At 37.9% G+C, this 27612-nt stretch overlaps 2 protein-coding genes across 5 annotated transcripts in view; one reads left to right on the forward strand and one right to left on the reverse strand.

The window, feature by feature from the left end:
- The window catches only part of IFT74 (intraflagellar transport 74), a 112725-nt gene that overhangs the window by 34977 nt on the left and 50136 nt on the right, over positions 1-27612 (forward strand). For both annotated transcript variants that reach the window (XM_084795550.1, XM_084795551.1), the window contains exons 6-8: positions 136-196; positions 4875-4934; positions 6744-6805. In XM_084795550.1, the coding sequence (XP_084651676.1) occupies positions 136-196; positions 4875-4934; positions 6744-6805 (183 nt within the window). The remainder of the gene's footprint in view (positions 1-135; positions 197-4874; positions 4935-6743; positions 6806-27612) is intronic.
- Positions 12729-26123, reverse strand: LRRC19 (leucine rich repeat containing 19). Of its 3 annotated transcripts, XM_084795575.1 has the most exons (7): positions 26010-26123; positions 23857-23998; positions 19628-19695; positions 19400-19489; positions 15281-15794; positions 14056-14232; positions 12729-13435 (listed from the first exon to the last, which is right to left on the reverse strand). In XM_084795575.1, the coding sequence occupies exons 4-7, from the start codon at positions 19478-19480 to the stop codon at positions 13107-13109; spliced, it is 1101 nt and encodes a 366-aa protein (XP_084651701.1). In that variant the 5' UTR covers positions 19481-19489; positions 19628-19695; positions 23857-23998; positions 26010-26123; the 3' UTR covers positions 12729-13106. The 3 variants fall into 3 exon arrangements, with proteins under 3 accessions (XP_084651701.1, XP_084651700.1, XP_084651702.1); XM_084795574.1 differs by lacking the exon at positions 19628-19695; XM_084795576.1 differs by lacking the exons at positions 19628-19695; positions 23857-23998.

Raw genomic sequence — 27612 nt, forward strand, 5'->3', positions numbered from 1 at the left:
TGCGACTGAATATCAATTCAGTGTTCATTCAGTATTATGAACATGAGTTATTGAACATATGTGATGAACACCATCCACAAAATTCTTAATATGATCTGCTTATTTATTTACAAATGTATTTGTTTTTGCTCGTAGGGCAGAGACATTAGCTGTTGAAATTAAGGAGTTTCAAGGACAACTAGCAGACTACAACATGGTAGGTATTTCCTCTTTTCTCAGAGAACTTCTCTTGTTTTTGTTTTTGTTTGCTCTTGACACTAAATACTTTTAAATTCCAAATAGTACACAAATATATTTATTCTTGTGAAAATTTTGAACTATAAGAATACAGAAATTAAATTGCCCATTTCACTTCTTCTTCCTTCATTTCCCTCCCCAGAAATACCTTGACGTAACAGATTGATAGGAATTTTTCTAGTTTTGTTTGCATCTTTTTAAAAAAGATTTATTTATTTAATATATACAATGTTCTACCTGCATGTACACCTGCAGGCCAGAAGAGGGCATCAGATCACATTATAGATGATTGTGAGCCAACATGTGGGTGCTGGGAATTGAACTCAGGACCTCTAGAAGAGCAGCCAATTCTCTTAACCTCTGAGCCATCTCTCCAGCCCCATTAAACATTATTTTTAAGTACATTTATTTTACTTACTTTTTACTTATTTACTTATGATTTGTGTGTGTGTGTGTGTGTGTGTGTGTGTGTGTGTGTGTGTGTGTGTCTGGCTGGCTGGCTGGCTGGCTGGCTGGCTGGCTGGCTGGCTATCTCTCTGATCTCCAGATATATTCATGGAGGTCAAAGGACAACTTGTATGAATCACTTCTTTTCTTCTACTATATGGATTCCAGGAAACAAATACAAGCAGGGACCAGCTTTGGCCAAAAGTCTCTTTATCTGCTGAACCATCCTGCCCATTGTTTAAAAAGACACTTACAAATCATAAGTTTTTTTCCCTATAAATGTCTGAATAGTAATTTTTAAAACTTTATTTTTTATTTTTAATTTGTTCACTTTACATCCTGATTGCAGCCCCCTCCCTCATCGCCTCCTCGTCCCACCTCCCTCCTCCCTCCTCCCTCCTCCCTCCTCCCTCCTCCCTCCTCCCTCCTCCTTCCTCCCTCCTCCCTCCTCATCCCTCCTCCCTCCTCCCCCTCCTCTCTCCTCCCTCCTCCCTCCTCATCCCTCCTCCCTCCTCATCCCTCCTCCCTCCTCATCCCTCCTCCCTCCTCCCTCATTCCCCTAGTCCTCAGAAAGGGAGAGCTCTCATCTGACCTCATCCTATCAGGTCTCATCTGGACTGCCTGCATCTTCTTCCTCTGTGGCCTGCCAAGGATACCCCAGCAGGGGGAAGTGATCAACCAGTGGGCACCAGAGTCCATGTCAGAAGTAGCCCCTACTCCTCAGACTATGAGACCCACAAGGAGACTGTGGTGCATATCTACTGCACTGTCCTCACTCTGCATACATGGTCCTTGGTTGGGGCATCAGTCTCTGCAGCGAATGCCAACCCCCCCACCCCCCAGATCTGTTGGCGCCCTTGGTCTCCTTGTGGAGCTCCTGTCCCCTCTAGGTCCTTTTCTGCCCCATCTCTTCCATAAGACTTCCTGGGCTCTACCCTGAAGTTTGGTCGTGAGGCTCAGCATCTGCTTCAATCCCCTGAATAGTAAATTTTTTTTCTTTTTGGTTTTTGAGACAGGATTTTCAGTATGTAACTTTGCCTGTCCTAGACTCATTCTGTAGACCAGGCTGGCCTTGAACTCACAGTGATCTGCCTGCCTCTGCCTCTCAAGTGCTGGGATTAAAGGAATGCGCCACCACTGTTGGCCTGAATAGTAATTTCTAAAGCATTACAATTTATTAGGTGTGAATGATTTCATTGCTTTAAAAAGATCTTTTACCTTGCTATGGACTGCTGTCATCATGAAATTTAAATGCTTATTTGGCACACAGACTACCTCCATCTGTATGTTTAATATTGTGTGCATTCTGTCAAAATAGAGTGTATGCATAAAAATAGTCCCACAGGGATGTTTCTCAGTGTGGGCAGTCATCTTGGCATTGTTAATAATCGCCTGTCTTTAGAGTGACACTACCTCCAAGGAAGTTTCTAGAATCAGAATTTTCTTCTAAGTCATTAGGTACATTAAACAGTTATGCTCTGTTGATTTGAAGAAGTGACTAGCTTTTATCTCCAGCTGTTGATTAGGTAAATTATGATATAACTAGTTCATATTGTTAATACTTATCGATAACATTCTGCTAATTAGAATACATTGTAGTTCTTTATCTGTTGAGCAGCAAACATAGCCTATAACAAATGCCTTAAGACCCAATATTAATTATGATTTTCTTTATGTCTGTGTTAGAATTTATTGCTTTAAAGATCTTATTTTACTTTTAGTTATGTGTATACGCATGTATGCACATGAGAGCAAATACTCTCCGAGGCCAGAGCAGGGTGACGGTGTTGATTCCCCGGAGCTGGAGTGGTAGACAGTTAAGTGTGCCTGCTGTGAGCACCAGGAGCTGAACGCATGCCCTCTGCAGGAGCCGTTCATGTGGTTACCTGCTCGGCCGTCCTTCTAGCGCCTCATGATCTTTTTGAAATATGAGAAAACCAGAGATTTTTTTGAAAAGAAAACTTAGTTTTGTCAAATATTTAAATGTTAAATTAAATTAAATATTTTTACTTATGCTGGAATGTATTAGGTAAATATAAAATATCAAAGAATAAATCAAAAGTTAAGGCCAGGCATGGAGGCACACACCTTTAATCCTAGAATTCTGGAAGGCAGAGGCAGGCAGATCTTTGTGAGTTCGAGGCCAGCCTGGTCTACAAAGCAAGTCTGGGACAGCCAAGGCTACACAGAGAAATCCTGTCTCCAAAAAAACAAAACAAAACAAAATTAAAGTAATAACATGTAAAACATTCTATTTATTTGTGGTTTGATGAGTTAGTATTTGTTGAGTGGAAAGAAGTTAATTACTGAGTGATCTGATTTATATCCAGCTTTTAGGTTCTTTAGGTCTCACTACCAATAATTTATAATACAAATACAAGAAAGAACTATGACATTTTCAAATATAAAGTATAGATTAGAATATTGTAACAGAATAAAGCTTAGTGCTTTTATCATCAACTATACTTAATCTTGACTATTTTGATTAGGTTTTTTTTTTACTAATTTGATCTTTTATTAAAAAAAGCAAAAAACAAAAAAACAAAAAACCCACCAACTAACTAATCGAAAACCCAAAGAGAACCTCACAGATAAAAGCATTCCTCAAAAACAACAAAATTCTGCCAGGCCCTATTCACTGTTTCAGACCAGGTAAAGCTGCTGTTGACCCCGTTGCCTGACTTAGGGTTGGGTGTACTAGTGTGCTGTTCATGCTTTGCTCTGTTGACCCCACTGCCTGACTTAGGGTTGGGTGTACTAGTGTGCTGTTCATGCTTTGCTCTGTTGACCCCGTTGCCTGACTTAGGGTTGGGTGTACTAGTGTGCTGTTCATGCTTTGCTCTGTTGACCCCGTTGCCTGACTTAGGGTTGGGTGTACTGGTGTGCTGTTCATGCTTTGCTCTGTTGACCCCGTTGCCTGACTTAGGGTTGGGTGTACTGGTGTGCTGTTCATGCTTTGCTCTGTTGACTCCACTGCCTGACTTAGGGTTGGGTGTACTAGTGTGCTGTTCATGCTTTGCTCTGTTGATCCCACTGCCTGACTTAGGGTTGGGTGTACTAGTGTGCTGTTCATGCTTTGCTCTGTTGATCCCACTGCCTGACTTAGGGTTGAGTGTACTGGTGTGCTGTTCATGCTTTGCTCTGTTGACCCCGTTGCCTGACTTAGGGTTGGGTGTACTGGTGTGCTGTTCATGCTTTGCTCTGTTGACTCCACTGCCTGACTTAGGGTTGGGTGTACTAGTGTGCTGTTCATGCTTTGCTCTGTTGATCCCACTGCCTGACTTAGGGTTGAGTGTACTGGTGTGCTGTTCATGCTTTGCTCTGTTGATCCCGTTGCCTGACTTAGGGTTGAGTGTACTAGTGTGCTGTTCATGCTTTGCTCTGTTGATCCCACTGCCTGACTTAGGGTTGGGTGTACTAGTGTGCTGTTCATGCTTTGCTCTGTTGACCCCGTTGCCTGACTTAGGGTTGAGTGTACTAGTGTGCTGTTCGTGCTTTGCTCTGTTGACCCCGTTGCCTGACTTAGGTTTGGGTGTACTGGTGTGCTGTTCATGCTTTGCTCTGTTGACCCCACTGCCTGACTTAGGGTTGAGTGTACTGGTGTGCTGTTCATGCTTTGCTCTGTTGACCCCGTTGCCTGACTTAGGGTTGAGTGTACTGGTGTGCTGTTCATGCTTTGCTCTGTTGACCCTGTTGCCTGACTTAGGGTTGAGTGTACTAGTGTGCTGTTCATGCTTTGCTTTGTTGCTTCTTTTTTTTGTTTTTAGGAAAAGAAAGTTGTTTTACATTTCCACTAGTATCAATTTATAAGACAATTAATATTTTCCAGGAAAAATAAAAGTGGGAGATAATTTCTAAAGCTGCTTTTTAAAAAACTCTTTCAGATTTTTCTTTATAAACTTGGCTTTTTCAGAGCAGATAAAGCTCTTCAGTGTATGATATTAAAGGGACAATATTTCATTACTTCTTACTTTTCCATACCAAAAATTTAGTTACCTACTGGTCAAATGAAGAATATGTTTAGTTTTTTAATGTTGTTTTTCATTGTAACTCACTATTTTTTCTTAGAAAATAAGATATTTGGTAATATTAACACTGAAATGACTTGCTGTTTGTGAAAATAAATGTGTATATTAAGACTTAACTAAACCATTAAGGCTAACAAAATGATGATTTTTTTTTGCTTTTAGTTGGTAGATAAACTTAATACCAATACTGAGATGGAAGAAGTAATGAATGATTACAACATGGTAAGGAAACATATAAGTATAAGCAATAGCTGTATATAAATCATGTCCTCTAAATTAAAGAGCTTGTCTAGAAATAGTTTGATAAAGTTTTATGGGCCTTAGAGGTACTTGTGACTGTTATCATAACTTTTGTAGTTATTAATGAGCACCCTGCATTGTTCTTTAAGATCTGGTGCTGGAGTAAATGTTTTAATTCCTGTCAGTAAAGCTGTTTCAACTGATCTTGCCCTAGATCCATATTGTTTGGATATATATTAGTTAACTATATATATATATAAAAACTATATATATATGTAATTTTTTTAAAGACAGGGTTTCCCAGTGTAGCCCTGGCTGTCCTAGACCAGGCTGGCCTTGAACTCACTGGGATCCACCTGCCTCTCCTTCCAAAGTGCTGGAATTACAGGCATGCCCCACCACGGCTTGGTTAACAATATTTTGGTTTTACCTTTTTTTTTGTTTTTGTTTTTGTTTTTGTTTTTGTTTTTTTTGGTTTTTCGAGACAGGGTTTCTCTGTGTAACCTTGGCTGTCCTGGGTTTTTTAAACTTAAAAAAAAATGTTTCTTTAGCTTTTAATTTTTTAAACAAGTGGAATTAAAACCCAATGGAGATAATATCTTGAAAAATCTTATAGTTTCTTTAAAACGTCAATTAATTATTTAAAGTGCATGGGTGTTCTCTCTACATACATGTCTTTGCCCTGTGCCTTCAGAGACAGGAGGAGGCATCAAATTGCCAGAGACAGAGTAACAAACAATTGTGAGCCTCCATATCAGCTCTGGAAAACAAACACAAGTCCTCTGGAACCAGTGTTTGCAATTGCTGAGCTTTCTCTCTATTCCTTCCTCATAGTTTTTATAACAAGGAAAAAGGGAATGTATATAATACCAGGTACAGCTAATAATATTGATTTGGGGAAATGAGAATTTGTGTTCAGTGTTCATATTACTACCTGACCTATTTTCATTTTAAACATTTGGATAAAATGTAACAAAATTCTTTACTTAAAATTCATTTAAATGATGAAATACTTCTGTGAAAACAGCACTTTTTTATTAATTTATTTTTTTGAGACAGTTTCCTTATATAGCCCTGGCTATCCCAGAACTTGCTTAGTAGACAAGGCTGGCCTCAAACTCAAAGATCTGCCTGCCTCTGCCTCTTGAGTACTGGAAATAAAAGTTGCCCCCCCCCCACAAGAGCCTGGCAAGACAAACACAAAACAAAACAGAATTTTAAAAATGACTTCCAAATTTGGAGTTCTAAAATAATTTAGCAAATTATTTTTAGTTTCATAAACAAAAATGACTTTTGTTGCTAGAAATAAATAACAAAAACTTTGAAAATTATTTAGTTAGTTGTTAGAGGTAGGGCCAGATTCAGGTTTGTGTATATACAGTCAGCTAGAAGCATGTGGAAATCATAAAGTATTTAAGAGCAAAACTGTGTTGATTCTAGATCCAGCATATGGCTAATCAAGTATTTATTGTACATAACAGTATGTTACTGAAATGCTGTTTTCATAAGTTTAAATTTAATTATTGGACAGACCACTAAAGAAAAACGAATTATTTTTGTGTGAGCTTATAACGTCAATACAAAGGACTAATACATTTATTTGGTAATATTGACTTACTTATCTGGTGTTGTCCTTTGTTAGATGACAGGTGTAAGTTTTTCTCTTTTGCATGTGGCATTATTACAGTCATCTCATTTAGTACCAGAGTAACCTTCACAGAGAGAGTGTGGTTTGGTGTTTACCTTTTTTTTTTTTTTTAATGACTAATGTCTGTGTTACTGTTTACACAGCTTAAAGCTCAAAATGACCGAGAAACACAAAGTATGGATGTCATATTTACTGAAAGACAAGCGTAAGTTCACAGTAGTAAATGAGTTTGGTAGGTGGTTTAACTTGGGAAGCCTTTATTTCCTTATAGTTTTAACTTTTTCTCTTATTTTGTTTTTTGTTAGTTAACTAGTTGTTGGATCCTTATGAGGCAATCTCTTCCGTTATAATATAGGCCCTCAAGCTCCCCAGGCTCTCTCTGCCCCAGGCTCCTGTGCGCTGGCACCGCAGGCAAGAGCCGCAGCGGGCACCTTACATTTAAAGTATATATTTATAATAGAAAATGCATCGTTTTTTTTTCTTAATTTACAATAATGCCTTAATTTAAAATTTATCTTAATGTCAAATCTTAATTTGCTCCCAGGGAGCTAAATTTTATATGGAGAAAAGGACTACCCAGTTTTATAAATATGATTTCTACTTCTAAAAACTTAAACTCTCAAATTATGTCTTTATATCTACCACTTAGAATTTTACCCTAGGCATTTATTTATTTATTTATTTATTTATTTATTTATTTATTGGAGGCAGGGTTTCTGTGCGTATACTATAGGCTTTTAATCTAGCTTGGATTATGATATTTTAGTTCTCCTTTAATGAAATAAGCTATTGATTGGTAGGCTTTGAACATTAACTGACATTGATGATAATTATATTAGTATTCTCTGTGTTGTCTATAGATTCATATATGTGTGTTTATACATAATTTGTTTATAATGACTGAATATGAACTAGCTTTGATGTCAATAAATGTAACAGTAATCTATAAAAATAATAACTATGAATTAAAATAATTTTTAAAATTAGTTTTGACCCATATTAAATACAGAATATGACAAAGTAAATGTAAAAGTTTAGCTATGGTATATGTTAAGATCTTATATATTTATTACATACACAGTGGTCTGCCTGCATGTGTGCCAGTGCACCAGGAGAGGGCACCAGATCTCATTATAGATAGTTAGGAGCCACTATGTGGTTGCTGGGAATTGAATTCAGGATCTCTGGAAAAACAGATAGTGCTCTTAACCGCTGAGCCATCTCTCCGGCCCCGAGCTATGGTATATAAACATATATATAGCATTCTGCTCTAGAAGCTAATTACTGTTAATCTGTTTGAAAGCAAGGATAGTTACTAACCAAAATTACTGAAAATGAGTAACACCGAAGACACTCCCATGTTACTTTTACATAAAATAACCTGATAAAGAATAGGAAGGTAAATATAACGATGAAATATAATGGTGAAATGTAGTTCCTTCGTTGATTAGACACAGAAGCGTATCTGTTTCCCACACGTCACTAATGCTGTCGCCTAGAGCCTTCCTGAAGATGGAAACACCGGCAGTGCTGCAGACCAGCTTCAGCAGAGCAGGGCAGACTGAGGAGGGGTGCGGAGAGTTGGCAGAGTGCAGAGCTGATGGCTCCTGGCAGCTGGAGACCAGTACTGCTTGTGACTGGCAAAAGACTGAGCTCTCTGCCGTCTTTCAACTCTTTAGGGGCCAGCCAGTGAGTGATGAGGAAAAAAGGAAAGAATCACAGGAATCACACCCACGCACGTGCACACACACACACAAACACACACACATGTGCACACACACACACACACACAGTGGATGAAGCAAGACAAGCTCCAATGAAAAGTTCCAACTAGCTTTAACAACTTCACACATACATGTACAGACGTATACATTCATGCACTGGAAGGATGGAGCGAAGCTGCAGCCATTTTATATACATACACATATGCACACATGCACAGTGGGTGGATGGAGCAGATTCCAACAAGCAAGTTCCAACAAGTTGATACTTTATCCCACAGCTTATATATCCTAGCAAAATCTTTCAAGCAGTATAAAAATCACAATGTGTTTACATTCTATTTTAAGTGAATGATTACAATGACTATATGTAGAAAAATGTTCCTCAGTACCCTCACATAATAAAATGATTTACGTGTTATGGGTGAAAAACAAATGGGAAAAACAAATTATTTCTCAAAACCCACATAAATTTGTAGCTAAGCACCATGTTATATATTGACAAAGTGTAAACAAGCAAGGTACTTTTTTCAGCCAGTCTTTCTCTACTGGCAGGCTGTAATTTGCAGGTAAGTGAAAGAATCAATTATTTTTAAAAGTTATAAAGAATCACAAATCTAACTTTTATATGAAAAACATCAACCATTTAAGTCCTCATCAAGGTGCACATCTACTCATTAACAATTTTTATTAAATCATATCAGGAAACTGAGGGAAAAATGGGTACAAGAACTGATCATCACCAGGCCAGGTTCAGTGAGAGAGTCACAGCGGCCAGTGCTAATTAGAGCTGCTGTTCTTGCTTGCTAAGCTCAGGAAGTCCCCAGTTCAACTATTGAGAGTGTACTTTTCTGAACTTCAAATTGTTCTCAAGATTTTCTACATCATTTTCTGCTAACATTTTAGAACTACTTAAATCAAATCAGGAATTCTGTAAAATCAGCAATTCATCTAAACAGTATTATTTTATGAAAGTTGATCTTCATATTGATCTGCAGGAATACTACCCAAATGTGTGGGCTGCCACCCAGGAAACAATCACACCAGACCATAGGCAGTGAGGGTCTCCCTACACCCAACCATGCCAGACATACGAGGAATACAGCAGCGACAAACATGAGAAGGCGCAGCAGCCGCCAGAAACAACCTAGAGATGAGGCCCTTGGGGCCATGCTTCTCCACGGCACATGGCAGCCATGCAGAACGGTGGGCCGTGTCCAGGACGCTCACCTGCCCACGGCAGCTCCTCCTGCACGGTGTCTGCCAAGGCAGCCCCTTCCTTATATAAAGAGGACCAAGCTCTTACTTATTCTCCCTTTTCCTTCCTGCCTTAAAGCCACGGAGCAAACACTGGCAGATACAGCTTCAGCACATGGTTGCAGCAGCATTCACACACTAGCTGTATGACTTTAGTTGAGTTATCCGTCTAGTATGGCATTGGTCAAGATCAACTGTCCTTTAAAAGCATATTAGTTACAATATTATATTCATTTATTTCTCTTCACTTAGTCAGATATTTATTAAATACTCAATAATGAACTGTGGACTATAAGAGATCAGGTGTAATCTTTATTTATAATTTTATTTTATAGTATCTCAAAGATTAATTTTTAGATCTTCTAAGCAGGAAATGATATATTAACAGAATGATAGATTATTTAGAAAATAATACCATAATAATGTTTTTAAATTGAGATTTTAAACAATTTATAATTCATAAGATTTATATCTTTTATGTTTACTATAAACATGAGCAAATATGCATTGTTAACACAGATTGATTCCTTTGGTTCAAGGGATATATTTTATTTTTCCTCAATGGACATTTCAACTGAATGTACTATTTACATAGCTTTAAACTTTTTGGAACTTATGTTTTATTTATTTATTGTATGTATGCATGTGTGTGTTGGCATATATGCACTATAGTGTACATGTGGAGGTCAGAGAAGAAGTTGATCTTCTCCTACCATGTGGGCCTGGGGATTGAGCTTGGGTTGTCACGCTTTGGTGCATGGTCTCTTAACTGCTGAGCTATCTTGTGAGAGCTTTTTATGTAACTCCAAAATATATTATTTTCGAGATTATTACAAGATCATATATTCTTAGTCTTTTTTGTAAGAAGTCATCATGTACCTTTTTGCGGGGGGTGGTTCGAGACAGGATTTCTTTTATAGCCCTGGCTGTCCTGGACTCGCTTTGTAGACCAGGCTGGCCCCAAACTCACAGCCATCCAACTGCCTCTGCCTCCTGAGTGCTGGGATTAAAGGTCATGTACCTTTTTTTCTTTTGAAACTAAAATTACCATTTAATTTTTCACTTTTTATTGTTAAATATTTTTTATTTTTACATATACATTTATATTATTACACATATATACAATAAACTACCTACAGCAAGAACCACGAAACAATCAGGAATTATATAAATGTTACATTCATAGTGTTTTTGGCTGTTTGTATTTGGCAGGCTTAAACCATCTTTCCTTGGTGAGTCTAAAATTCTGCATGTAAATCATATCTATCATATCTTACTCATCTCTATCAACTTAAATATATATTTAGACCTAAAATCATCTTAACCCTTAAACAACTAAGCTTAATTGTAAAACTAAACTATCTGGTCTTCAACCCCATCAGAGACTCGAAAAGGAATAACATTAATTACCAGAGTATACAGGGAGTGCAGGTGCCTCCCCAGATGTGAAGATGACAGAGACGGTTTGCTGCCTGAACAGCCACCCAACGCTCTCTGTATCATTGGAGCATCATCTTCAGTCTTCTGGCCCAGTATATCTGACAGACATATTTGTGAGGCAGGAGCTATTTATGTACCTTCCTTTGAATATCTTTATTAAAGAGAAATTGGAACATCGGAGCATTGTATTCTCAGGTATCAATCACTGAGCTCTGTCAGCACATCTCCAATTGTGCTCATCTTCAGCTCTGGCCAACTCGTCCCTTTCCATGTATGCAGATGAAGAAAATCACAGAAAACGTGTTAAACTATTTCATCCATAAGTGTAGTTCAGTGTTTTACAGATAGCCTTGTCTCTAAAAGATTCTGATTAAAAACAGTTTTCCACATATAGAATAATAAAACAGATTTTGTTGGGGGTTTTTTTTTTGTTGTTGTTAACTCCATTCTTTAAACTGTTAAGTTGTTAAAAATCATATTTGCGGCTAAGCCATTATAAGCAACTGTCAAACATTTCAGTTTAGATAGACCCTTCCTGTGTTAGGGCTATTGTTCCCAGAATGTGTCCTTTGATCTGTTACTGTGCTGTGAGCTATTAGGTATACTTCCAAGAAAGGGCTTGGTTACCAAGTAAATTTTGACATTTCTTTATATGTATATGTGAGACAGGAAGAGAGAGAGACAGACAGGGTGTGTGTGTGGGGGGGGGACTTAAGGTCCTGAACATGCTATACAGATATCTTCAAAAACTCAGCTATCAGAGAACACTAGAGCTTAGTAAATCTGTGTAAGGAGTAAAGGAGAAAAGAGCTTCTCTCACCTGCTTAGACTCAGATCCCTGCAGTGATGTGGTGAGGTCCCTTCTTCTTTTCTGTAAGTGCTTGTCAGTGTCATTGTGGAGAATCAGTGCTCCAGAAAACAATTCGGGAAACATTGCTCTATTTATTGAAACACAGACAGACAGATGTGTATGGATTATCTAAATATTCCTCAGCTCTAGATCAGAATGATTTGAAAGGTAATCTCTCAAAAGAGATACAGAAATATGTATTTTAATAGAAAATTCATAAGTAGTTATGATGCCCAGCTTAGAAGCTACTGTAATATTAAATATGGCAATTGTATGTGCAACCTTTCCGGACAATCACTGTCAAAATTAGTAGTGATTAATAGGGATTATTCCTAGTCATCATACCTGTGTTTTATATTGCTACTAATTTTTGAGGAATTTTTTAAGTTCAGGAAGCATTAGAAAATATTCTCCCAATTCTGTGAATTCATTTTTGAACTAAGACCGACTCACTGTTCTCACTTTGATGATATAAACCTAAAATTTATATTTCTTTCTTTCTTTTTTTTTTTAAATTGGTTTTTGAAGACACAGTTTCTCTGTGTAGCCTTGGCTATCCTAGACTCGCTTTGTAGACCAGGCTGGCCTCCAACTCACAGTGATTCGCCTGCCTCTGCCTCCCAAGTGCTGGGTTTAAAGGCATCTGCCACCACCACCTAGCTATATTTCTTTTTTTTAATTAATTTTTTAAAGATTTATATATTATTATGTATACAGTGCTCTGCCTTCATGTACACCTGCATACCAGAAGAGGGCACTAGATCACATTATAGATGGTTGTGAACTACCATGTGGTTGCTGGGAATTGAACTCAGGACCTTTGGAAGAACAGGTGGCACTCTTAACCACTGAGCCATCTCTCCAACCCAAGCAGCTATATTTCTTTATTGATGAAAATTTTAGTATAATTTAATACATTGCAGCACATATATTTGCTAATATCAGAATGTGTTCATTTTAGTTGGTAAGTAGTTGTTCTTAGGCCTTGTTTGTTGCCAGCCTGTGGTTTACTGAGCACGGCTGACACTAATAAATGCTGGGAGTGTGGATAAATTACTGCGCTTTTAACTAACCAGGGTATGAGTTACTGCATTTGGACTTGCTTGTGCCATGCAATAGGAAAACACTTGTGTGATGTCTATACACGAAGGTGTGCTGTTTATAGTTTTGTGTGTCAAAAATCTTTTTGTCTAAGCTATAAACAGACTGATATTTTAAAAAATTTCAACACAGTAAAATTATTTTTCTTCATGAACCTCATTGATATCTATATATCTGTCTTCAATAAACCCATCGTCATCTGCCACAAATGAATGCAGCTGTTCAAATATGACTGTGGTGTCTTCAGAGTTCGTGTCTGTTATCTGTGAAAGAGAACTTGGGTTTCTTGTAAGGCCATTTTCATAGGTTTCTGCTTCGTGCTCTTCCAGGCGGTGATGGTTGTAACTTAACAGAACGTTGTACCATATTGGGCACTTGATAGCAATGAAGATGAGTAGTGACGTTAGCATGACAGTGATGACAACACCGACGAGGAAAGCCCAGCTCTTGCCAGGAGGCTCATGTTCTTAAAAGAAAAGAGAGGCTTGTTAAGTTGACAAAAGTCAAGCAAGCAGTATTAAAAAAAAAAAAGAACATACTTCACCATTTTCAGTGAATAAAAATTACTAGTACACTAAAGAAAAATGTAGCCAAGGAACATCATTTTCCAAAATGACTAAAGATTGATCAACTCTTAACTAAAAATGTTTGTAGCTAACTTTTTGAGTGTTAACATGATTTCACAAGTGGAAATTTCCTGGAAGGCCTCAATAGACAGGTCACAGTAAAACCACAGGTGCCCCAAAAGTACTGTATAAAATTGGCCTCAGACTCCATGCGTGTGGCATTTCTGATGCATACATGAGTTTTGTATTTAGAATTAAGTGTGCAGCATATGCAGCAGTCCATAGTAAAACCAGGTAAAGTGTGGTGTCCTGTCTCATAAAATAGTTATCTAATTAACAGTGTCGTGTGCGTGATAGCTAGTGAGCCTGGTGGTATTCTCCGTATTTTGTAGATCCTGGCTGAGATGAAGAATTGTTCTTTTACATTGTTCACAGAAACTCAAAATAGTGAAAGAGGAAAAGAACTGTTTTTAGAACTTGACACCTTCAGCAACAGTAATATTCAAATCCAGTATATTACCTGAGTTCCGTGTTAAGTTGTTTGAAGTTGAATTCCTGATGGACTGAAAATCAATATAAAGATGTTCAGTTACAGTGGAAATAAGTTCAGACTGGCAGTCAGCTGGAAAAGGTGCTGACTTGATGCTGTAGTGCTTTAGGTCATCTGGGGAGCTGCACGTGGTGATGTTCTCATTTTCTGGTAAAGAAATAAAATGTATTATAGATAATAGAAGTAGTTCATAACACAGTGCTGATTTAGGAGTTTTGATAAGTCTGTCTCATTAGAGACACAATTAGAAGGGCTGGAAACATGGTTCAGTGGTAAAAAGCAGTTGCTACTCTTGCAGAGAATTGTGTTGAGTTTTTGGCTTCCACATAGTGGCTCCTGACCATCCCTTAACTCTAGTTCTGGGGGATCCAGTGCCCTCTTCTGAATTCCACAGGTACTAGGTACACACATGGTGCACATACATACATGCAGGCAAAACAATTACACACATTATATAAAATAAATGAACCAAAAATTTTCATTGTAAGAAAGGAACTCTTGATGTATTTGCCTGTCAACATTAGTGTTGATGATTATTCCTTTTATACAGGTTGAGTGCAGTATGTGTTTATTGATTAGCTTTTATGCTGGAAAGTTTTATGATTAATATTATTATTGTTACAATCTGGTTCCCAAGCAGAACTTGATGTGCAGTTAACAAAATAACGCAACACCTTGGGTTCAATCCCCAGTGCTGTAAAACGACCAACCAACCAAAACTAAGGCACCTCTTGTGTATTTTGTGATAACAGTACCCTAAAGAGTATGTAAGAAGTATTTGAACATTTAAAAGTAGATCTCACTGTAACCTGGCTGATCGGGAACTCACAGAGTTCTTTCTGCCTCTGCCTCCCAAGTTCTGGAATTAAAGGTATGCACTGCCATACCCAACATGTAAAATTAATATTATGTAATGATTCCACATGTTTAATATTATCATCTTGCATATGTCAATCTTTAAATTACCATGCTCCTACCAGGTGGAGTGAAAACATGTCTATTCCGAAGATTCTTGCTGGTGGTTTTGGGTGTGTGTGTTTGTTTTGGTTTGATTTTGGTTTGTGTTCAAAGCCTGTATGTGCCATTGAACAACACACCAGCCCAGCCGTTTGCTTTATATCTGTTCTACTATGACATAGGCCATCAGAGCTCAGACACATTCTCTTCTTGCTTTACTTGGAGATGGGTAGCTTACCTAATGTCACATTAGACGTGTTCAGCCAGTTCTGCAGCTCAGCTAGACGACAGGTACAGTTCCATGGATTTCCGTCCAGAGTTAGTAATTCCAGATGCAATAGCTGTGGTGCATCAATGTGGTGCATCAAATTGCCTTGCAGATTCAGAAGTTTCAAGTTGTTTAGAGGCGCAAATATATCAGGGTTCAGTTGTAATATCTTGTTTTGGCAAAGATACAGCTGTTTTAGTTCATTTAAGCCAACAAATGAGCCCTGTTGAATTACACTAATAGAATTTCCACAGATATTTAAAATTTCTAGGCTGAAGAGCTTACTGAAGCTACTGTTATATAGCACAGTGATGTTATTCCTCATCAGGTAGAGCTCAGTGAGCAGAGGATGCTTCTGTAGTTCCCTGATGTCGGAAGCATTCAGAGTGATTTCGTTATAACTAAGATCAAGGATGGTCACGTTGTTACTGATACCCTCCGGAATCGAAGCATGATTCCTTCTGCTGAAATTACATTTGACTTCCTGGAAAACAAAGAAAAATGGAAATTCTTTAATCAGGAAAAATCTAACATAAGAGATCAAAATTACATATCCAAGATGAGATATTGGATAAAATTCATTCTGGAAAAAGGTTATTCTTTAATGTGAAAAAGGAAGAGCAAACATCTTTCTTTCTTTCTTTCTTTCTTTCTTTCTTTCTTTCTTTCTTTCTTTCTCTGAGACAAGGTTTCTCTGTAATAGCCCTGGCTGTGCTGAAGATCCTCCTGCCCCTGCCTGCCAAGTGCTGGAATTACAAGCATGAGCCACAGCCCTGGCTGCAAACATGTTTCTTTTTTAAAGGACAGGGTTATTCACTTTTATTTCATGTGTGTGGGTGTCTTGTCTGTAGTCCTGTCTGTGTACCATATGTGTACAGTGCCTGTGGATGTCAGAAGAGAGTGTTTGATCCCGGAACCTGCAGTTACAGATCTTGTGAGCCACCATGTGGTTGCTGGGACTTGAACTCAGCACCCCTGGAAGAGCAGACAGTGCTCTTAACCTCTGAGCCACCTCTCAGCCCTGCAAACATGGTTCTCTATGCAGATGAAATTCTAAAGATTAGGAAATGCTGATACAAGCACTCAAGCAGAGTACTTTCTTCCACAGATATCTTCCACCTGTTACTATACAAGCATTGCAGAAGGAATATTGCTATATTTCTCTTATAGGAATACAAGGTAAATAATAATCCTGTTGACTGATGAAGAATGTTGTCAAATGCTTTGTGATCCCAGCACTTGGGTAGGCCGATGCAGGAGGCTAACAAGTTCAAGGACAACATTGGCTACACAGTGAAATGTTTTCTTAAAACAACAAAACCTAAGCCAAACAAAACAAACTAAGACCTTACTCGATGTTTCAGCATACAAGATAGATATATATGTGAGAGTTGTTTTAAAATAAGTATTTTGAAGTTTCTGGACATACCATTGCATTCCTAGGAATATTTAAAAATTCAAACCAATAGCCAGCAATCTCTGTTGGTTTAACAGCTCAAAACTTTGGTATTTTAAAAGTAAATAATTGGTTTTGTTTTTGGTTGGCTGGGTTTTTGGGGAGACGGGGGCAACATCTTTTCAAGACAGGGTATCTCTGCACAGCCCTGGTTGTCCTGGGGCTCCCTCTGTAGACCAAGATCCACCTGTCTCTGCCTCCTGCCTGCCGGGATTAAAGGTGCCTGTCAGCACCACCTGGCTGCTCTCTTTCAAACGCAGAGCCATGCTGGCTGTGGTTTCAAATTAGGGAGAGGCAGATGGATTTCTCAAAGTTCAAGAATAGCCTGGTTTACATAGTTGTCTCAAAACAATGACATCAAATCAAATTATGATTGTTAATGAGCTATAGTACAAGAAGTGATTTCCATATGCGTATACATTTGAAGAAATAGTTTTTTACTGGCTTTGCAGTTGAAATAATCTTACAGCCACGTGGTGGTCAGTTAGGTCAGTGCATTTTAAAAAGTTTCTTACATTTTATGGTTGTTTTTTGTTTGTTTGGTTGGTTTGGTTTGGGTTTTCAAGACAAGGTCTCTCTGTGTCACCCTGGCTGTCCTGGACTCACTTTGTAGACCAGGCTGGCCTCGAACTCACATTGATTTGCTAGCCTCTGCTGAGCTTAAAGTCGTGCACCATCAGGCCTGGCTTCATTTTATGGTTTTTATTGAGTGACATGATGGGTGTTTGTTTGTGTTGATGGTCATTGTGTTGATGTTGGTGTTTATTTGCAGTAGGGTCTCAGTTGAGACCTGCATGCACTGCATGTCACCTGAGCTGGCCAACTCTGGACCACCCAGCCTCACTCAGCCACATGCTGACTACAAAGATATGTTAACACAACTGGGTTGCTTGCTTAAAAAATTCCTTTTGGCAGAATGAGGACAGAATCCAGGGCATTAGACAAAGGTTTCTCTTTGTCTCTTTCTGAGGTTTATCCTTGCCTAAATTCTGTTTATTTGCATTAGTATTGTTTTGTATATGTGCAGTATGTGCTTTATATATGCATGGAGAAGGAGGCGGTCAATGCTGTGTATAACTCAGGCCCTTGTGCTTGCGCCAGCTTTCTTGCCCCATCCTGTGTTTTGAACTGAAATTTTTTTTTTTTTTGCCTTGAAACCAATCTCTGATTTTATAGTAAAAAGTTTCAGAGTTCTATTCTATTCAGCTTTTACTTAAAAATTTTTTTTATATGTGTGTGTGAGTTCCTGCATGTGAGTATGTGCATCATGGATCTGCTTGGTATCTGAGGATACCAGAAAAGGGCTTCAGGTCTCTGGATCTGGAGTCTCAGGTACTTATGAGCCAACATGTGGGTTCTGCGAACTGTACCTGGGCTCTCTGCAGGAACAGAAAGTGCTCGTAACTGCTGTTTAGTCCCATTTGGTCAGCTTTTAAAAAGAATTCACTTCATAAAACAAAGAATGCATTTGTCAAATTAGGCTTTTGGTCAGAGGCTACAGAGTTTTAGAATACATAGATAAGTAAGTAATTTTTATTTTATTTTATTTTATTTTTCTCCTTTATTAATTTATTCTTGTTACATCTCAATGGTTATCCCATCCCTTGTATCCTCCCATTCTTCCCTCCCTCCCATTTTCCCCTTATTCCCCTTCCCTATGACTGTTCCTGAGGGGGGATTACCTCCCCCTGTATATGTTCATAGGGTATCAAGTCTCTTCTTGGTAACCTGCTGTTATTTTAAATTTTATTTGTGCGTGAATGTGTGTGTGCGTGCGTGTGTGTGTGTGTGTGTGTGTGTGTGTGTGTGTGTGTTTCCATGGTACATGTGGAGGCAGTCAGTTCTTTTCATAGTGGATCCTAGAGATGGAATTCAGGTTAATAGGTTGGTGGCAAGCACCATTAGCTGCACAGACATCTCACTGGCTCACAAGAGTTAATTGTGTGCTTTTAAAAAGATTTATTATTTATTATATATACAGTGTTTTTAAAAAAGATTTATTATTTATTTATTATTTATTATGTGTACAGTGTTCTGGCCTGAAAGCCAGAAGAGGGCACCAGATCTCATTATAGATGGTTGTGAGCCACCATGTGGTTGCTGGGAATTGAACTCAGGACCTTTGGAAAAGCAAGCAGTGCTCTTAACCTCTGAGCCATCTCTCTAGCCTCTTGTTTTTGTTTGTTCATTTGTTTTTTAATTTTTTAAATTTAATTTATGTGCATTGGTGTGAGGGTGTCAGATCTTGGAGTTATAGACGGTTGTGAGCTGCCATGTGGGTGCTGGGACTTGAACCCGGATCCTTTGGAAGAACAGGCAATGCTCTTAACCACTGAACCATCTCTCCAACCCCTTTGTTTTTGTTTTTTTGAGACAAGGTCTCTCTGTGTTCTCTTGGCTGTCCTGAACTTGCTTTGTAGATCAGGCTGGCCTCAAACTCACAGTGATCCGCCTACCTCTGCCTTCAAGTACTGAGATTAAAGGCGTGCCCCACCATGCGCGGCCAGAGTTAATTTTTAACAGTTTGTCAATCATGCATATTTTTCTTTTGCCAGTCTTTTGCTTTTCTGTATTTTGCTAGATTTGTATACAGTCTATGTTTGAGAATTTTTTTACTCTTTGTGAAAACTTACTGCTTGAGAAGGCTGGCTTTGGTCAGATAGTAGTAGCATGGAGAAGGGCCAGAGCAAGGTTGTGAAGGGTGTGACTCTCATGTCGGAGGCCTAAGGGAAAAGAGAACATTTCATCTTAAGGGATACCAGAACTGTAGTGGTTGAGGACATACTGATTTCCTTCTTCCCTCTAACATATACATAAAATATGAAGCAATTGCATTGTCTTTCATTGTACTGTATACTAACCTTAAACTAAACAGCCCTGTGGACACTGAGACTCGGTATTTTTCTAGGCTGTTTTACTAGCTTCAGATCTAATGAGGGGGAAGACAAACAATTTAAATTGTTAAAAATTTTCAGCTTATATGTGCTGGAAATTCCATAGGAATGTAATCTTAGTATTATGTGCATATGTAAGTATATATTTAAATTGATGCTTCTTGATATTTCAAATTTCGGTGTCATTAATATCACTGATTGAATTGTAGTAGTGGAAGATGAAAATCACTAGTTTTCTTTCAAGTATTCTCTATGATAATCTCTAATATTGAGAATTCACTTTCTAATATATATGCAATAGTCTTTACTAGATGAATATTGAAGGCTTATAATACCATGATCACATTAAATTATTGTTTTCTGAACCATGTAGTAGCATGATTACCTTTTCCATTTTAGACTTTAGTATGATAAACTGAGCTTGGTTTTTCATCCATGTGTTTAGTTTTCCATATTTTTCTTTGTCATGGATTTATTCCCACGTGCTCCCATCGCAGATTCCTCAGTAGTCGGTGCATAGCAAGTGTGGCCTCAGTGTCAGCTGCATGGGAAGCCTCCCTGAGCCTGTTCTGTGCTTAGAGATGCTGAGCAGCGCAGGATGTTTCCCAGCTGCTCTCTTCTGCTTTTCATGTACGAGGTCTGTAGTCATTGCTACAGATTCTGGCTTGCTAGACTTCCTTGTCTTGTTTTATTGTTTTGGGTTTTTGGGGGGCTACATAACTTCCAAGAAGGACCATGGGGAGGACCTTTGTTGTTTTTAACTTTGAGAGATTTTGGCTAGAAACTGAATTCTAAGTAGGAAATAATTTTTCCTCAAAATGCCAATAGCCATTTTCCTACTGTTTTTAAGTTGTAGTAACTGTGTTTTCTTTCTCTGTCATCCTGTTTAACTTGTCTCTCCTAATCCTCAAAACACCTAAAGTCAGTACTTTCAGTTTCATGATCCTGTACCTCTTAAAGTTTGCTTTCCTCAGACCAACTGGGTACCTTTCTTGTCCCTTTCAACCTGGAAGATATATCACTCAGTGCTGAGAAAATTAATTTCTGACTTATTCCATTGATTGATAATACTGTTTCTAGAACTGCCTAAATTGAGCATTAGACCATCTGGAATAACTTTCTTTTTTCAAATCTTTATTTTCTGTTTATCTTTTTGGTTTTACTCTGCTTTTTGGAGACAATCTCAACTTTATGTGTAAAGTTCGTTTTTACTGCATCCTTTAGATTCTAAAGCACAGACCTTGCCGCATGGGTGCGTTTCCTCTTCATACTGCTCTCCCTCCCTCTCTCCTTCCCTCCCTTTCCTTTTCCCTCCCTTTGTGCTATTCTGTTATCTTCTATTTTTTTATAAATATATTTTATGTTCATGAATTTAACTTTCCAGCTTAGGGGAGCTTTATTAAAAATCTGAATCTGTTAATATTTTGCTTGGAGGTCAAGTGGTAAAGTGGGGAACAGAGCAGCTAGCAGGGAACTGTATTTGTGTACACATTACTGACTTTAGACATTCCTGACGAATGAACTTGCTGGACTTTGGGGAGAATTCTCAAATGTCATTAGCTTTCAGGCTAATTGGATTCCACAAAATAACTTTCCTAAATTGATTCCTATACATACAAGGCTTTGTAGCCATCATTCTAAGAACAACTGAGTAGTAAAAAGGTTATTTAATACTAATATTTGGTGTGTCAGCTATAACTTGATCCCAGTGTGATCCTTAAGATTGTAAACTGCAAAAACCCGTCTCTTGTTTGACCTAGGACTCTTGTGTGAGTCCTAACACACACCTTTAATCAATATATAGCTAGAAACTAGTGGTTCAGATATACTGCAGATAGACAGATGGTCTTCAAGAACCTCAGAAATATGTAAAATATGGCATTTAAACATATTTTATTAATTTGAGAATTATTTGACAATGAGACTTGTCAACTCCTGGCAGCACCCTCTTTTGACTTTGAAGACAATGATGAACATCAAAAAATGCTCCTTTAGGAGATGGCTTCATTTGTGACAAGCGAGCCACTGGTCAAGAATCACCCTTGCTTCCACAGCAGACAGAGTAATGAATAAACTGGATGCAGAAAAGTCAACTGCTGAGCTTTGCAAGGACAGGGGAGGCAAGTCCCTTCTTTATACCTGCTTCAATAAAAATCTGTTGAGTGGAGAGTGGAGTCTGACTTTCACACGAACTCTGGTGCCCCATATTTGACCACGTCCCCTGGATGGGGAGGTCTGGTGGCACTCAGAAGAAGGACAGCAGGCTACCAAGAAGACACTTGATACCCTATGAGCATACACAGGGGGAGGAGGTCCCCCTCAGTCACAGTCTTAGGGGAAGGAAGTAAGGGGAAAATGGGAGGGAGGGAGGAATGGGAGGATACAAGGGATGGGATAACAGTTTAGATGTAATATGAATAAATTAATAAAATATATTAAAAATCTGTCAGATATTCTGAGCCAGAAGGCAGAAGATGATGCTCCAACATTATGGAGATATCTTGATTGACTGTCCAGGCAGCCATCAATATCTGTCTTTTTTATAGTTTTGGAAGCTGCTTGCCTTTGTTTATTCAGATAATATTTATCCTTCTTGGGTCTCTGATGGGGTTGAAGACTAAATAGTTGTAGTCTTACAATTAAACTTAATTGTTTGGGATTTAAGAAAATGTTTTAGGTCTAAAGATGGTTTTTAATTCATAATGCAAGTTTTGATACAAAGTGATTTAGGTACAGAACTTTGGACTCACCAAGATAGGATAGATTGTAGAATACTTTCTCCCAAGATTGCCAAATACTAATGGACTAGGAATTATGAATCCTTTTTTTTAAAAGCAGTTATTACCTAGTTTATTGATGTTTTAGGGAAAAGTATTTTATTTAGGCAAAAAGAGGAAAATGTTATAGGATATTTGATCTCACTGTGATCCCTGAGATTGTGAACTGTAAAAACCTGTATCTTTTTTGGTGTGGTTGAGCCCTAACACACACCTTTAACCCAAGAGCTTTCTGTACTCAGGAATTTTGAAAGTTAGCCCTACATCAAGAGGCAGAGTAAGAAACAAGCTGAGAGGATTAAAGAATAGAAGGGACTTTGAGTTGAAAGAATTTAATGTATCGTGTAGAAGTACAAGGTGCTTTTAGCTCCATCTTTTCAGCTGCTTGGCCTGTGGCTTGTCCTTTTCCTCCTGGGCTGTCAGCTGAGCTCATGAGCCTTTTGCGCCTTTTCCATAGGGACTTGAGCTGAGTAGGGAGGTCAGCTGGGTGCTTCCTCTGCCTCTCTGAGCTAGCAGGTTTTCACCCCAGCATCTGGCTCCTCAGTGTCATCTGTGAGGGTAGGGGATGGAGGACTTCATACCTCTGCCTCCAGAATACCTCATAATGGTAATTTCTGGACCAGTTTAAATTCCTGTAATAGAAATCAATTGGATTTTCTGCTTTTTCATTGTTAGCATGTGAAAAAATTGCTTTTGCAGTTACCGTTTAAGTATTAACTTTCAGACTTCTAAATTTTATTACTGTTAATTCCTAGTCTGTTTTCTCTGTTCTTGTTAGTTTATACTTCTCTTTACCTTTAACATTTATTTTGTCAGGTTTTGAATATAGGTGAAAGTTAATAGGTATATTCTGTATGTTGCTCAAAGTAGAAATTACCCTTTATTGAAAAGTAATATTCTTAGTAGTTATATTTTTACAGACAAATATGTTTGAAAGGATATAATTATTTCCTGTCATCTTTAGGAGTCTTATAAAATTTAGTCTTTTATACCTTAAAGCATTTGTTATAAGTCTTAAGATTTTTAAAGAGATTATTGCATCCAAGCAAGAAGTAGAAAAGCCAAGTAGAGCAAAAGGATTATTTTCAAGTTACTGATGTTTGTTTGGTCATATGTGATAAGAATTTCTTATTTTTCAGTGCTGGACTGAATCATTTCAGTGATTTCCGTGATCATTGATTTCAATGATCTGTTTAGCTGTCAATGCTGTGTTTAGTTTTATTCTCCTTCTTATTATATTTTCATAGTCAAGTTTGCTAGAAAAAGTGACTTCACTTCCTGGATTTTATACAATATACATTTTATATCATATAAATTGTAATACCTTTTTAGAACCAGAAATGAGATCAAGTTACAATTTACTCCACACCATTGGCTTTAAAAGGGAGATGCCTCTGTCATTCATGAAAGCTAGCTTACCTGCTAATAGTCTCCAGGAATGGTTGTATAGCCTTTTTGATGGCTTGCACTGCTCACTGGTACGGTAAACTTATTACTGATGTCCCCAGTGGTGTGCAGACAGAGTGATGAGGGGCAAGTAACAGTCCTGGGGTAAGAATGGCTAGAAAAAACAAACAGGGCACATTTTGTTAACTGATAGAAGTGAAGAGTTGGTGAGGAACAGAAGCAACTGATGTGGTGGCACATGCATTCGGGAGGCAGAGGCAGGAGGATCTCTGTGTGTGAGGTCACCCTCCTCATATGCATTCCAGGACAACCAAGACCCTGACTCAAAACACATATGAGGAATAAAGTAGAGTCAAGATAGGGCTGTGAACCAGTAGGGAGAAGGAGCTGGAGGATTATATTATGCTTATCATGTAGTAATTGTTTTCTGTAGTGTGCTAAAAGAAAGTTGTGACGTTGGAAAGGTTTTCTTCTTGATGAATTCTAGAATTAAAAGCAGCATATAGTCTGCAGCATTACCATGTTTAACCATGTAACCCACACCATGTCTGTAGCATTACCATGTTTAACAATGTAACCCACACCATGTCTGCAGCATTACCATGTTTAACAATGTAACCCACACCATGTCTCTAAGCATTACCATGTTTAACAATGTAACCCACACCATGTCTGTAGCATTATCTTGTTTAACAATGTAACCCACACCATGTCTGTAGCATTATCATGTTTAACAATGTAACCCACACCATGTCTGTAGCATTACCATGTTTAACAATGTAACCACACATGTCTGCAGCATTACCATGGTTAACAATGTAACCCACACATGTCTGTAGCATTACCATGGTTAACAATGTAACCACACTATGTCTGCAGCATTACCATGGTTAACAATGTAACCACACTATGTCTGCAGCATTACCATGGTTAACAATGTAACCACACATGTCTGCAGCATTACCATGGTTAACAATGTAACCCACACATGTCTGTAGCATTACCATGGTTAACAGTGTAACCACACTATGTCTGCAGCATTACCATGGTTAGCAATGTAACCCACACCATGTCTGTAGCATTACCATGGTTAACAATATAACCCACACCATGTCTGCAGCATTACCATGTTTAACAATGTAACTCATACCATCTACAGGCCTTTTCACATATGCTTGTATTTTTTGCTTGGAGAAACATCAGCAGAGAGTGAATATTAACCATTATGATGTTACATAAATCCCCAGACAAAAACATATTCTTCAGAAAGATGGTTTTAAAAGAAGACAATTTTTTTTGTTTTGTTTTGTTTTTGTTTTTAAAGACACTTAAGTAAGGGCATTTCTTTTGAGGTTTTCTCAACTTGAAAGCCATTTTGAAATGATTTTTGGTTTTAAAAAGATTTATTAAAATCAGGAAAAATACATCAGTTTTCATTAGCTGCTTTATTGATTTAAGAGCCCTTTACACAGAAAAACTAAATTTGTACAAAAAAAGAATGATGCAAATATAGGAATCATGTTCTCTTCAGTGAAGTTTCCAGTACAAGCTTAGGAATTTTGGTTATTTTTATATGACTTAGTAAGTGCAGTGAGATAAAAATATGCTGTATTTATTTTGGTTTTGTTAAATTCCAGAACTAATTTTGTTCTCCAGTACTTTAGATATTTATGCCATAATATAATACATTTGAAGTGAGATGTTAGTACTTGGCAGTTATTGTTGTTTATTTACTTAACTACTTGTGATTTTTAAATTTTAAAGCTTAAATAATAAACTTATATTAGAAATTGTTCTTGAAAACTTTAGTAATAGTAATAGTTACCACCCAACTTCAACAGTTCCAACTGATGAGTCTTTTAATCTTATCCTTATAAAATTTTTTGAAGGTTAAAATTACTTCAGACTTCTCCAGTTAACATTTCTTTAAGTTCCTAAAATTTTGATTAACTAAATGAAAACTTTTGTATTCCATTATAACTTCATTTGTAAAGAGCTGCAGACCATTTCGTATGTTTATGTTATTTCTACAGCAGCGTGAAAATATGATTATGTTTTCTGCTCTGTAGTCACTAAAAGAAAGGATTGTTCTACAAACTAAACAAGCTTAATTTAAAAAAAAAACCCACCAACACCAACTAGACCTTAAGCATATAAGATCTTACCTTCTCTTTCTCCTTTCTGTATCAGACAGGGGTACTCAGATTTATTCTGGTTCTACACCTTTAGAGCAGCCTGTGTCAGATGACTGCAGCTCACTTTGTTTTAACCTTTGTACCCAGGAAACAAGTGATTAAGAAGAAGCTGGGCTTCCGTAGCAAAACATTGACTAGAACCTAACTTCTTAAAGACGCCCTTGACTTTCTAAGCATAACAAACTACATAAGTTGCTTAGTTTTTATGTTCTGCTTCAGAATTTTATCAAATATAAATAATTTTAATTCATAGCTTAAAGTGTATACTATTAAGAGCATTTTTGAAAGATGTTTTAAAGTATTGTGGGTTAATTGTAAAGCTACTTTGTATTTTGTTAGAGTCAAATTAAAAATATGCCACCAAGTTTTATATTCCACTGCCTCTCAACATTTTTGTTTGCTCCTTTTTATGATATCTTGCTTTTATTAGTCACTCTACTGCCAAGTTACAGTAGGGGCAAAGTACTCAAGCCATCTAAAGGCCAGACAGCCATTATATGCCCTAAGAAAACAAGATACCTTCCTTGTGATGTAATCTTAACCTCCTGTAAAATAGAATACTGTACAATATTAGCTCCCATCTCTCTGCAGTGGACATAGCCATAAACGGTGTTTGTTGCATGCTTATTTTCCCAAAAGAGTGTTTTGGTGCCTTAGTAAATTTGATAAAACACAAATTTAAATAAATAGCACTTTCTGCTTCAGACTTATGCAAGCTTATGCACTCAAGTAAATTTTGGCAGTAGAAAGCACATTGTTAACATATAGTTATTGATGGTCAGACGGAAAATACAACTGTCTGTTCAACAGTGAGCCAAAAATACATAGAAACTCCTGCTTCTGCGTTTCATTTTCTTCTTGGTTTATTTGTTTACTCTGATATGTTTTTAGGAAATGTCTGGTTAGTTTCCTATTGCTAGTTGTGGGATGAGCATCTATAGAGGGTATGGACCATGTATGTGGGGTGTGAGTCTACAGAAGGTATGGAATGTGTGGGGTGTGAGTCTATAGAAGGTATGGAGTGTGTGAGGTGTGAGTCTACAGAAGGTATGGAGTGTGTGGGGTGTGAGTCTATAGAAGGTGTGGAGCGTGTGGAGTGTGATCTATAGAAGGTATGGAGCGTGTGGGGTGTGAGTCTACAGAAGGTATAGAGTGTGTGGGGTGTGAGTCTACAGAAGGTATGGAGCATGTGGGGTGTGATCTATAGAAGGTATGGAGAGTGTGGGGTGTGATCTATAGAAGGTATGGAGCGTGTGGGTGTGAGTCTATAGAAGGTATGGAGCGTGTGGGGTGTGAGTCTATAGAAGGTATGGAGTGTGTGGGGTGTGAGTCTATAAAAGGTATGGAGCGTGTGGGGTGTGATCTATAGAAGGTATGGAGTGTGTGGGGTGTGAGTCTATAGAAGGTATGGAGTGTATGAGGTGTGAGTCTATAGAAAGTATGGAGCGTGTGGGGTGTGAGTCTACAGAAGGTATGGAGTGTGTGGGGTGTGAGTCTATAGAAGGTATGGAGTGTGTGGGGTGTGAGTCTATAGAAGGTATGGAGTGTGTGGGGTGTGAGTCTATAGAAGGTA

Source organism: Acomys minous, assembly GCF_964271855.1.
Source record: "Acomys minous genome assembly, chromosome: 1".
In the NCBI taxonomy this organism is placed as follows: Eukaryota; Metazoa; Chordata; class Mammalia; order Rodentia; family Muridae; genus Acomys; species Acomys minous.